Source organism: Lipotes vexillifer, unplaced genomic scaffold (assembly GCF_000442215.2).
Source record: "Lipotes vexillifer unplaced genomic scaffold, Lipotes_vexillifer_v1.1 scaffold1009, whole genome shotgun sequence".
Lineage (NCBI taxonomy): Eukaryota > Metazoa > Chordata > Mammalia > Artiodactyla > Lipotidae > Lipotes > Lipotes vexillifer.
The window spans coordinates 405332-418765 of record NW_006772405.1 but is presented as its reverse complement, the minus strand read 5'-3'; the positions used below and the strand labels follow the sequence as shown (position 1 = coordinate 418765).

At 41.4% G+C, this 13434-nt stretch overlaps 1 protein-coding gene across 2 annotated transcripts in view; it reads left to right on the top strand.

Moving 5' to 3' along the window:
- HTR4 (5-hydroxytryptamine receptor 4) overlaps positions 1-13434 on the top strand; it is a 158974-nt gene that overhangs the window by 135163 nt on the left and 10377 nt on the right. The window contains exon 6 of one of the 2 annotated variants that reach the window (XM_007447488.1): positions 9492-9567. The exons of the other annotated variant lie outside the window; for it this stretch is intronic. Within the exon in view, the coding sequence (XP_007447550.1) occupies positions 9492-9552 (61 nt within the window). The 3' untranslated portion in view covers positions 9553-9567. The remainder of the gene's footprint in view (positions 1-9491; positions 9568-13434) is intronic. 2 annotated transcript variants of the gene reach the window in all.

The window sequence follows — 13434 nt, the reverse complement described above, 5'->3', positions numbered from 1 at the left end:
GCAGGCAGTGGTTATTTCTATGTCAGTTGTCTGATCCAGAAAAGGGCAGGCTATGAACACTATTCAGGAGAAGCTGGAAATGATAAAGTATTTGGTTACAGAGTCAGAGAAGATTTACATGATGAGAGTGGGCAGGAAATGGAGTTTAGTTGATTCAGTGTCTTGTTACAGAACACCTAAAATGTCTCTTTATTTATTTATTTATTTTTTTTGCGGTACGCGGGCCTCTCACTGTTGTGGCCTCTCCCGTTGTGGAGCACAGGCTCCGGACGCGCAGGCTCAGCGGCCATGGCTCACGGGCCCAGCCGCTCCACGGCATGTGGGATCTTCCCGGATCGGGGCACAAACCCGTGTCCCCTGCATTGGCAGGCGGACTCTCAACCACTGCGCCACCATGGAAGCCCGACACTTTCCCTTCGAAGATGGTAAAGGGACACAACTTTATTGAGCACCTAAGTTATGTCAATACTACTTTGACACTTGACATATAACATTTAATTCTCAAAAAAAAGTATTGATTGTATTGAATCCTAGCTTCCTAAGTTGCCAGCTGCGTTTCTTTGGGCAAGTTAATTAACTTCTCTGAGCCTCAGTTTCTTCGTGTGTAAAATAGAGGTGTTAATGCTACCTAACTTATGAGGTTATATAATTTAAATAAAATTTTGCATATGATAGCAATTATAACACCACCAGGCAGATAGTTGGTATTTTATTATTATTTTCATTGTTATTTTATATAATAACCCCCATGTTATGGATAAGTAAAATGAGGCTTAAGGTGACTAAGTTTCTAAGCCAGGTTATACAAGTAATTATGAGCAAAGCCAGGATACAAGCCTAGATTTGCCTATCCTGAGAGTTCATACTCTTTTTTTCTGCCTGTGTAGAAGGTAGGAGAGAGAACAATGTCATCAAACTTTGAAGAGACATTCCCTCCAAAATTAGAAGACATTTTATAATATATGTGAGTATCCTGGTATCCTAAATGGAGCCTTGGATGAAAGGTTCGATATTATCTGTGCTTTTAAAAAACTTGGTTGAGATCAGATAATTTAATTTCAACTGAGTCTTTGTCAGTATTGAATGCCATTGGGGGGTTACGTCATTTTATTCCAGCCTTGGTCTCCTGAATTAGCATGATAATCATTAGGATATGGTCTTCTTGTCAACAGGGTCCAAATGGGGGCCCATATGCCACTGCTTAATGATGAAATTCTTGGCCAGAACACAGACCCTCCCTCCCACCCCACATTCTTTCTCCAAAGCCGTATAGCCATCTCTCTTTATCATCCTCAGGAACTTGCCTTGGAGGAGACTGTGAGTCATCCATTCCTAAGGCTTTGTGTAAGGGAAGGGAAGCCCGGGATTCATAATTTCAAGTGAAAAGCCCCTGGCTGACTGAGCCAAGGCACCATTTCTGGTGGACCTCTTGTACCAGCCAGCCAGAGAGTGGGCAGTTGGTCAAGGGGATGTGAGTCAGTGGAAGGAACCAGGAAAGAGTGGTTTTATCAGGGCTACCCTTATTACTGCATCTCCTCTCCTCAATGCAGAGCCTTCCGGAAACATTGAGCTTATGAAAGTAAAAGCCAAAGTCATTCCAGAATTCTGTCTCATCTAATAGCAGCCCTGAGAGCAGTCTCTATTTATTTTCTAATTTTCTGGCATTTATTTGCTGTTTAAAACTTCCTTTGCAACTGATGGTTTCACTTGTGATAGCTTGTATAATGGGGAAAAAAAAGCATGGATTCTGATTCCGCCTTGAGTCCCTCACCAGCTGGGTGACTTCTGGAAAGTCACTTCTCCTCTGGGTCTCAAATTTCTCATAAAACATATGCCCTAGCCCCCCTCACAGATACCAAACTTTATTCATTTGGCAAAGGTTTTTGTGCTGCTAGAGGAGAGATAAATAAATCAAATTTTTTTCTTTGGCCTTTGATGGCTTCCACATTAGTAGTCAGGAAAAGATATAGTCACAAAAACTAGCAAGCCAGGCAAAAAGTGGCAAGTCCAGTGAGGTTAATTGAGACACAGTATTCTAAAATGTATAGGAATGGGCAACAAATGCAAAGTATTATTATTATTATTCTAGTATTCCAGGTGGGAAGTCATCTCTGATTTCTTTACCTTTTATGCTTAAATTTAGTCTCCAAATTCTCTTCCTTTGAAAAGACTTAAATCTAGTCTTTTCTCCCAGTTTCACTGCCGCCTCTTAGAGCTTGTTCCCCATCACCTTACACTAGATAACTGCCTTTATCTTCTAATTCTTTTCCTTTTACATCTGTGTAGGTTAGTCTAGTTTTAAAATCACACATATACACAAAACAACTAACGGAAAGAAAAACTAAATAACACCCCACTAAAATGTTCTATACGCTGAAAATTTTCCATATTCAACAGCTCTACTCGAAAACTCAAAGTGGGTCCCAGTTGCTCATCCATATATTGTCCACACCCATAACACAATGCCCAACTCAGAGTGGAATGAGTAAAAATGAGCCAAGCAGCACTTCCTTTTACAGCTGTTAGGTCCATATGTGATTTCTCCCTGCTCTGCAGCAGCAGCCCACTGTGCTTCTCTCCCACCACTTGCCATTAAAAGCCAAGGCCTAGTTCATGGACTGCCTTGTCTATGAAGCCTAATCCAGCCCACCCTGGTCTAGGCCCACAGAACCTAATTCCCTGGGGCAACAACCATAATCTCCAGGGAAGGATGCTCTCAGGCTTACAAACAAAAGAGAAGCATCCAAACAAGCTATCTCAGCATAAAACCATCAGCAACAATAAACAGTACAAAGTAAAAAAACACCCTCTAATTGACAAAGATAAATGAGTCCATATAGACTGTATACTTGAGAGTATCTTAAGAGATAATGGAATGACACAATCTTATTAAGCATACCAGGAATGTAAGGAATAATTTTTATCAATATCATTATTACCCCAATCTTCATTCAAATAAATTTTTATTAAACACCCATTATGTGCCAGGCATTGTGCTAGGTGCTAGTAATGAAAAAAAAAAAAAAAAAGCCTTGTTATGACAGTCTCTGTGGGCCTGATCTTGGGGGTAAAGATAAACCTGGAAAAGACCCTGTTGCTGCATTTTGTAGCTGCTTTTACCCTGCTGGTTACCCTGAGTGTTTGTCACTGCACCCAGCTTAGACAGGTGATTAATCTGGTTGGATTTTAGACCCAGACTCCTGTGCCAGTGGGGAACTGGTGAGCTGCTTTAGGATCCTAAGTGGGTATCTTGAGAGTATAGCAAAGCATCATACTGTCAGGGGTATCTGGAAAACCTAGCACTGATCCCTACACACTGGCAAGTTTTTTGTTTTTTGTTTTTTGTTTTTTTTTTGCGATATGTGGGCCTCTCACTGTCGTGGCCTTTCCCGTTGCCGGACGCGCAAGCTCAGCGGCCACGGCTCACGGGCCCAGCCGCTACGCGGCATGTGGGATCCTCCCAGACCGGGGCATGAACCCGTATCCCCTGCATCGGCAGGCGGACTCTCAACCACTGCGCCACCAGGGAGGCCCCTGGCAAGTTTTATCTTTCCCTCATCAGGAGCAGACTACACTGCAGCAATTTTATTGTAGTTCTAACATTTAGGGTATAATAAAACTCTTTGAGAGTCTGATAAAATCTATGGCCTTCCCCCTAGAAATCTGGACAGAATTTTGAATACATTTCCAAGAAGTTCACTTATTCCCTGAAGTAAAAACCGAAGGTTAAAATAAAAATCCCTGCTTTATTGTGAGATTGTATTGGTGGATACAACAATATTAACTTGATGAAGTCACAGACTTGTCCCTATTGTACTGTTTCTGGCTAGTGATGTATTTATTTCAAAGTCATAAATAAGTCTCCAAGTGCCATTGCTGTCAATAGAACAATTCATTGTGGAGATTATATTTCTTTACATAATGTCTTTTCTCCAAATAGTTCTATGGAAATTATCTCATAAATTGTTATAGATTCCCTATGAGCTAGATAAAGGAATATGTCATTGCCTTCATTTACAGACTCAAACACAAGGTCTGGAGAGTTTGAGCAAATGGCTGAGATCTTGGTTAATCACTGAATCTAATCAGAAATCAGAATTATTTCACTCAATAGACATATATGATGTGCCTACTATGCGTCAGGCACTGTACTAGGCATTGGGCCCGCTAAATCTCAACTGTTATCTCAAAAAAGAAAAACCTATTCTCTGGAAATTGACTGGGATGAGTATAGCGTCCCTAACTCAGTGGTAATATCTTACATTTTAACAGCATACATGAAAGCAATAGAGTATGGGTTGACACACTTTCTGGAAGCAGACAAAACTGGATTAAAATCCTGATTTCAATTACTTAAGTACTTGAGCATTGAGTTTCCTTATCTGTAAAATTGAAATTATCTCTAGAGCAAGGGTCATTAAACTATGGTAGGCCACATCCAGCTGTCAGCCTATTTCTGGGTAACCCTTGAGATAAGAATGGTTTTTACATTTGTAAAGGGGTTTAAAAAATCAACAACAACGAGAACTAAACCAGCCCCCCCACAAAAAAACAAGAAGAATATGCAACAGAAATGGCATGTGGGCCCCAAATCTAAAATTCTTACATCTAGCCTTTTATAGAAAAAGTTTGCCAACTTCTGTTCTAAAACCAGAATGCCTATGTTTGAATCCTTGTGGCCTCTTACCACCAGCTTGATCTTGAGCAGATTACCCAACTGCTGTATCCAATTTTTCTCATATGTCAATTAGAGATGATAATAGTACCTATTTCACATGATGTAATGATTACTTATGTTAACATGCATAAAATGCTGACGCTGGAGGCTGGTATATAGTAAACACTTAAGAAATGTTAGCTATTGTTATTAATATCATTATTACCATCATCACCAATTTTTCAAAAGATGTTTGTCGGTATTAAATGAGATCGTGTCTATTAAACACCCACTAGGGTGCATTTCTCATGATAGGCACTCAGTAAATGTCAGTTAACCTTGTTATTATTATCATCATCACCATAATCATTATAGTTTTCAAAGCTCTTTCATCATCTCATTAAAAAGCTCCCAATAGCCCAGTGGTTGGTGTTATGATCTCCCACTAATAAATGAGAAGCAGAAGCTCAAAGAAGTGAAGGGGTAGACATGGAGCCAGGAAGAGGCAGAATATGGAATAGCGTTAGATTTTGCGTCTGGACCAGTGCATCCTCTTTCCACACCATGCTGCCTCTCCATCAAAACATCTGGGGATCTGTTGTTTGTTAGTTTTCTCCAAACGATATACTTTGAGTCCTGGGAGCCTGACAAGGCAGACAAACACGACTGTGTTCTTCCCTGGCAGGGCTCTACAGACAGGAAGCTGGGATAATTGGATTCCAGCCATTCGTCTTAGAACTGCATTTGTAACCAGCCAACTGCTGATGACCAAGCCTAATGGAAAAAGCCCTGACCAAACAAACACAATGCCCCTGCAGGACCTCATTGTTAATGCTGCAGAGAGTGAAATTCATCAACAGCAGCCAGATCCCTTCTAATAGTTCCTATCCAGGGCAGACAGAGATGGCTTCAGAATGTGCTAGACCTTAGCCTGCCACTAGGGACAAGCAGCCGTCCCTGGAGTAGGGAAGTGTGAGGTAAGGAGCCAGGACATTTTTGACAGCAGAGCTGATGTGGTCAGATCAGAGCTGTATTTTATTTGGTTTTGGCCAAAGGCTAAAGCACATTTGAACAAAGTGTGCACTAAGAGTGATGTTAAACCAAGTTGTTAAGATCATAGTGGTACAACCTTAGAGTGGGTTAATGACTATAAAAATAGGTGATATTTCAAAGTTAGCTCATAGAAGGAGTCCCAGTCATTTCCCATCAGCTTCAGCTTAGAACAACTTTAGGTCACATTTTTTCTAAGGTAGTAGATTCAAATAGATGCTGTTGTTGGGCAGTATGTAAAGTTGTGTTTCCCCATATTGTTGCTGCAAAAATAATGAAAATTACCCTTAAGAAGTTTCATCATTGCCCCTGATGTGTAAGGCAGAATAAATGGAAGAACACTTTGTAGATAGGGATTTGCCATGCTAGGGGAAGCTGCCTTTGGTTATGACATTAAGCTTTGCTTAGAAACAGCTCTGAGACTTGGTCCTCAACTGTTGTCCAGGAGACATAGAGCCCTCAGTCTGAGGAAGAGGATGATATGACCTCCCTGCCCAGGGAGGACACCGCTGTGGGTCCCTACCTTGGGTCAGATGTATGCTTCTCTTCTGAGCCTATGGCAAATGATTTTAAGGTATTAACTCAGTATTTGTGGATAAGACCCTTTCCAGTAGCAAAGGCTTCCTCCAAGAGTAACAGGGGTTCACCTAATCAGGAAAGCCAGGGTTCTTAGTCAAAGCAGGTGGCAGGAGCTGTCCAGGTGTTTGAAGCACTCTGAGCCGTTAACTAGGATCCCAGCTCTCTGCCTGACCTCTTCCCTTTATCTGCCACCAAGTCTTGTTTCTCTGGCTTTGAGTTTTCCTAACACCTGCTGCCAGGCAGTTGGCTAACGACCAACCAATCCCCAGCCTGTCACATCTCCATCCAAACAACAGCCAAGTCAGCCTGCACAGTGCTGTTTCCTGGGTCTGTGACCTACCTCAGCTGTGTCCCAAGCTGCCAGGCCAAGACTCTGCCTGGACCGTGTTTGAATTTAAGAAAGATAAAACTGATCAGTTAGCGTGGTCTTCTACATTGTCTGGGCAGGGGAAAGGATGTGTGACTTCTTTCCATTCAAACTTTCACAATACCAACCTCCTGGGTTTGTGGTGAGTAAAAAATAAAATGATGATTGTCAAAGGCTTTGTAAGATCGTGGTCTGCAGTACAAATGTAAGGAACAATCTCTGTATATAAAAACATAGATTCCAACTAGGCGAGGTCTTACATGATCACTCCAGCCAGTAAAAATTCAAACAGCCAGAGGTCACAGGAAAACTATTCAGCAGGGCTGACACAGACGGGACAGACAGGTCTTTAATACAAATTATAAAATTTATGAAAATCTAAATTTTTATTTTATAGTAATATTTTAAATTTCATCTTGTTTCTTCAATGTGTAACTTTAATCTCATCCCCCATGTTTAAGTGTATTGCAGTGCAAAAAAAAAAGTGTTTGTAAGACTTATATCTTCTGAGATTTTCATAAGGAAAGGCTTTTATCCCCCCCCCCCAAATTGCTCACTATTTCGGACATGTCTATAACTTACCTACACGTTGCACTCCCAAAAGTTCGCTCATTAAACTCTTTAAGGGTTATATCCAAGAAAAACAATGTTGTTACTTGCATTTAAGAGGAAATATATAAATATGTAAGAGTAGTTAAATTTTTAATTAAGTTATTATGAAGGTCTAACTTATACGTGCCAAGTATTAGTTATTTGTAATAGTTTGTATTATCCTACGTGTAATCCCAGCCCCTGCACAGATTCTGGAAACCACTGAACTGTGGAAGACCCAGAGCCAAGGAGTGGTCTCAGCTCCTCTTGCACTAGAATGCATCACAGCTCCTAGTGTTTGAGTGGCCAGGTACCAATTGTCTGATTTCCAGGAAAGCATATCATGCAAACAGACACCCAGATATTTAAATCTGTGATGATTTATAGCCCACTGAAAGTTTCTGAGTTTCTTTCTTAAATTTTCATGCCAGCATATGAGTTATTGAAATTGAAACTTTTCATAGAATAGACATAGTGTTTGGATGAGTGTTTAGAGAGTCTTATTCGTGAAGGATATTAAGGCATGTCATCAGGCTAATGAAGGGCTAGAGAGAACCAGTTGAAGGAAGAAAAAGTTGTGGGTCCATATCACTATGTAATCATGTAGTTAACTTAATGTTTGACTAGCACAGTACTGGCTAATATTTCATGAGCACCGTGCCAGGCATAATGAGCACTTACGATCATGCCTCACCATAACTGGCTGAGGGAGGTACTGCTTTTATCTCTATGTCAGAGGAGGAAACTGAGGCATAGGGAGGTCCAAGATTGGGAGGCTTCTAAGTAATGGAACCGAGATGAGAATTTTGGACATTTGACTCTCAACCACCATTGCTTGGCTAATGGTCAATAAAATAATAACTGTGCTAGATGAATAAGTTATGGTTCCTTCCCACAAGAGGCTTGTAATATATCTGGAAACATGCTACTTAAATGCATATACAGTTGTATTTAACAAGCCACAGTAAGGGCTGTCACAGGCAGTTTATATCGTCAAATAAATTATAGAAGCAGGAAGTGCTATGTTTGTTTAAAAGAGGGAAAGGGAATAACATTGAGATGGCCAGAGGTGGCTGTAAGGAGGAAGTGGCCAAGCGCAACTACATTCTCAAAGATCCCTCAGCACGGACATATCATCGGAGGTTAGCTAAAGAAGAGGGAAGAAGGGCAAAGAGGGTATGGTCTGTGCTTTTTAATCTTTATGGTGAATTATTTTAATCAGATTGCCCTTAAGAATTCTAACTCCAGGTTCCTGGTTTTCTGTCTGGTCTCTTGCCTCATCTGAAGTGGAATTTGATGTTTTGATGAGAGAAGAAGTGGGCAGAGTAGGGAGAGCCTCTTAGAGCCTGGGGCCCTGAAGGTATGGAGAGGATATTTGGATGGGGTTTCTTAATACAGTATCTCTGGGAAATATGAGGAAGCCATGCATGGCTTTTCCTTCTTGGAATGGGACCCAGAGCTCGAGAAGAGCTTCGTTGCTTGCCTGGTCCAGAATCTGGGGGCTAGGGAGGATGGGGGTGGTGAATAAGTTGCTCTAGCCTTTAGAAGGGAGGCTCTGAGGTCACGACGCTCAGTTTAAAGGTGTGTGCTACTGAGTCAGAGGGCCTTGAGGTCGAGTCACGGTTTTCCCTTTTACTAACTAGATTATTTTGGTCACACTGCATTTACTAAGTCTCAGGTTCCACATTAGGAAATGAGGGTTAATAGTACCTACCTCACAAGGTTGGCGGAATATTATATATGGGGATATTGTATATGGGAATATTATATAGGATGATTCATGTAAGCATGGGGCCTGGCTAATGACGAGGAAGAGGAAGGGGAAGGAAAGAGGGTGGCTTTCTGTACATATCTTGGCCATGATACCATGAAAGGTAATTCAGAACACTTGGCTTTTGTTCTGCCTTAGATGCTAACTATTGGGTGCCCTTGGACAAGTAACTTTCCTCTCTGTGCCTATTTTATGACTTGGTAAATTAAGGTAGTAACCTGCACTGTAAACCTCCCAAGTGTTTGTGTGACTCAAATGAGATTCTGGCTATAAAGGTTCTTTCCAGAGGTACAGTGTGGCATAACCATGTTATGCTCCCCTCCTTATCCTCCCCTAAAGGCACTTTGAGCCTAGTAGAATGCTTGCTTGGGCTAAGATCACCAATCCACTAACCTCTGTGTTTTCTTTCTTTTCTTCTTTCCCAACTTCTGCTTGGCTCTTCCTCATCTGTGGCTGTTTTCTGTTTCAACTAAAAGTGGCTGTTCCTCTGTCTCCAGCTTCCTCCTGCTCTTCTGCAATAGATCAGTTCCTGTCTAGCTCTGAACGTGCTCTGTAAGTCTGTCACTGTCTGTGTTGTGAGTCTGCCTGCATCTGTCCATTCACTTCTTCCTACAAAATGCCCTTGGTTTCTACTTATTCTTCTGTCCTCACTGGACCAGGTTGAGTCCAGTGGACACATCATATATCCTAGAAGTATCACGGTTGTTGGCAGAGGCCTTCCATGCCAAGAGAGTTCCTTCTGGACCTTGATTGCTATTGATCTGAAGGCCAAAGGTTTGCATGGTTTGAGAGCTTTATTTTATTTTCTATTCCCTAATTTTTAATTTTGTTTGGGGCTTCTTCCCTGTTCTGGGAGCATAGCCTTCCCAAGCCCTCTGGGAGATGAGCACTTGAATGAGCTGAATTCAGCCAGTGTTATCGTGGTCCTCAGAGGCTCATCTGGGTTATCCCAGACCCCAATTCATCCTGTATCTCCTTGGCTATAAGTGGTGAACTCCAACTTTCTCAAACAAATGATTGTGACTAAACTGATTTTTTTCCATTTTTAAAGAAATCTTTTACTTTGAAACCCTTTTATATCTATAGAAAAATAATACAGAGATAGTACATAGCGTGCCTACATACCTTTGACACAGCTTCCCCCAATGCTAATGTTTTACATAACTATGGAACATTTATCAAAAGCTAGAAAATTAACATTTATCCAATACTATTAAGTGAACTACAGACTTTATTTGGATTCCCCTAGTATCAAATCAGATTTTGAGTAACTTTGTTCAAAGTCATTATTTTGAATTTCCATTATTAAGTTATTTTACACTACAGTAATGGCCTTGAGGGATGTTTGAAATATTTTCCTCTGCCCTATATGGCCCTGGTTGGTTTTGCAAGGTTGATTTTATTGACCTTCTTATGTTTCTTTTCTCTTTGCACATGTCAGCTATCACTTTTTCCTACAATCAGTTTATCTACCACTAGCATTACGTATTTCCCTTCCCATCCTAGTTTCCAGTCTCTCCTCTGCTGTGTGTGGAAGAACCAAGCTTTCTAGAGTTGTATGCAAACTAAGTTTAAATATTCTCCGAGTGAAAAATGAGGAAGACTGCAAGGAAAGTCCACACCTTTGGGACAACTACTCTGATTACTCAGAGACCTTTAAAAAGAACAAACAAGCAAACAAACAAAAAACACCTCAGTGCAGGTTTCTAGATAGTTAAGGTCACTGGATACCTGACCTTTAAGATAAATGCAGTGTTGCTAGTAAAAGATTCACAGAAACACATACATGCACGTGCCCCTCTGTTAGTTCATTTTCTCTTGATGCTTTAGGTTTTCCTGAGTTAATGACTAATGGCAAAAAAGTCCTATCTCCACAATCTATACTGTTGTTTCCTGTTCTCTCCATCCATATTCTTTCTTTGACTCCTTGAGATCTCCTGTATTAGTCTGCTCAATCTGCTATAACAAAATACCATACACCAAGTAGATTAAACATCAGACATTTATTTCTCACAGTATGGGAGGCTGGGGAATCCAAGATCAAGGTGGAGGCAAATTTGGTTCCCAGTGAGAATCCTCTTCCTGTCTTACAGACAGATGCCTTGTCACTGTCCTCACATGGCAGAGAGAGAGACAGAGAGACAGAGACAGAGAGAGCATGGCAGTGAGGGTGGAGAAAGAGGGCTCAGTTCTTTTCTCCTCTTCTTATAAGGGCACTAATCCTATCATGGATGCCCCACCCTTATGACCTCATCTAAACCTAATTACCTCCCAAAGGCCCCATCTCCAAATACCATCATATTTGGGTTTAGGACTTTAATGTATGAATTTGGGGAGAGATAAAAAAATTCAGTTTATAACACCTTCCCATCCTATACCAGTTGAAAAATATTCCTTTTGTATCCACAGACTCCTAGCTTCTTTGCCAGGGGGTTTCCATGGCAATGACCCAACCCATGATGTAAGTTTTGTGCTAGGATAGCTTTCTCAGTCTCCTTCTCATGGAAAGATTGAGAACCAGAAATACCCACAGCAGGGCTTTTTCTAAAAGAGGGAGGTGTGGGAGGTTACATCTCCCCCCAGACTGTCCCCCAGAAGTTATGGCATTGCACATAAAAGAATGGAAAGCGACATCACAAATGCAGAGATAACCTGAGTGGTGTGACACACAGGGCTATCATGAAGATCAATGGGAGAATAGTTGCCAACATACTTTGTAATCAGTATAGGTCCCAGGCAATGTGGGGGAGGATTGTCTCATTCTGTAATCCATTCAGTAAATATTTCTATAGATTCTATGATACTCTGCACTATATGTGAGGTGTTGTGAGCTATGTAGCAAGTATTAAAAAGAATAAAGCTGGGAAGTACTAATAGCAAAAAGGGCTTGGGATTCTAGCATACCTGGGTTTGAATCCTGGCTTTGCCGTTGCTAGCTGAGTGACCTCTGGCAAATCTTAACCTCTCTGAGTTTCAGTTTCCTCATCTATGAAATGGACATATATAAAATAAGTGCTGACATCATAGACTCATTGTAAGTATTAAATGCAATAACATTTTAAAAGTACAGGGCTGGGACTTCCCTGGTGGCGCAGTGGCTAAGAATCCACCTGCCAATGCAAGGGACACGGGTTCGAGCCCTGGTCCAGAGAGATCCCACGTGCCGCAGAGCAGCTAAGCCCGTGCGCCACAACTACTGAGCCTGTACTCCAGAGCCCACAAGCCACAACTACTGAGCCCACGAGCCGCAACTACTGAAACCCGCGTGCCTAGAGCCCATGCTCCGCAAACAAAGACCCAACACAGCCAAAAACAAATAAATAAATTTATTTATTTATTTTTTAATTAATTTATTTATTTATGGCTATGTTGGGTCTTCATTTCTGTGCGAGGGCTTTCTCTAGTTGCGGCAAGTGGGGGGCCACTCTTCATCGCGGTGCACGGGCCTCTCGCTATCGTGGCCTGTCTTGTTGCAGAGCACAGGCTCCAGACGCGCAGGCTCAGTAACTGTGGCTCATGGGCCTAGTTGCTCCGCGGCATGTGGGATCTTCCCAGACCAGGGCTCGAACCCGTGTCCCCTGCATTGGCAGGCAGATTCTCAACCACTGCGCCACCAGGGAAACCCAATAAATTTATTTTTTAAAATAAATAAATAAATAAATAAATTTATTTTAAAAATAAAAGTACAGGGCTGAAAGATTGTTTCTTCTTATCATATAATAAGATATGGGCTCTGCCTTCCAGGAGTGTCAGGAGGCCAGACATATGTCCAATCAGACACCTCACATTAGCAGATAATTTGTGTTCCTGTCAACAGTAAATGCTCATGGATGGTGTAGAAGGCTTCTGGAATGGGTCTTAAAGGGTGGGTAGGATTTGGATGTAGCAGAATGTGGGAAGTCATAGTAGATGTGGAAGACAGGGATCGTGGGTGTTATGTCATTTAGAATACTTTGGCCTGTAAGCACTAGAATGCCTAACTAAAATTAACTTTAAAAAATAAGATTATCCATTTACAAGATAGAAAGCTTGGTTTGGTAGAGTTTGGTAGTTTTAGTATTGGTTAATTCAGTAACACTGTGAAGGACCCAGATGCTTTTCCTCTGCTCTTTTCAGCCTATTAGTTTTTGTTCTGGATGATACTCTCATGGTCACAAACTAGTTGCAACAGCTCCAAACACTGTATCCTTCTCACATAACCACAACCAAATGCTAGAAGATAAGGCAGACTCTTATCATACTTGTCTTTTATTCAGGAGGAAAACATTTTCCATCAGGTTCCCCTAGCAGACCTTCAAGATCAGAGGCCAAACCCTTAGCTGTCAAGCAGTGTTTTTGCCTGTACTAGGAGACAGGCTCTATTAGAAAGAAAGAAGAGTGGGTGGGCACATGCTTTTTTTTTTTTTTTTTTTTTTTTTT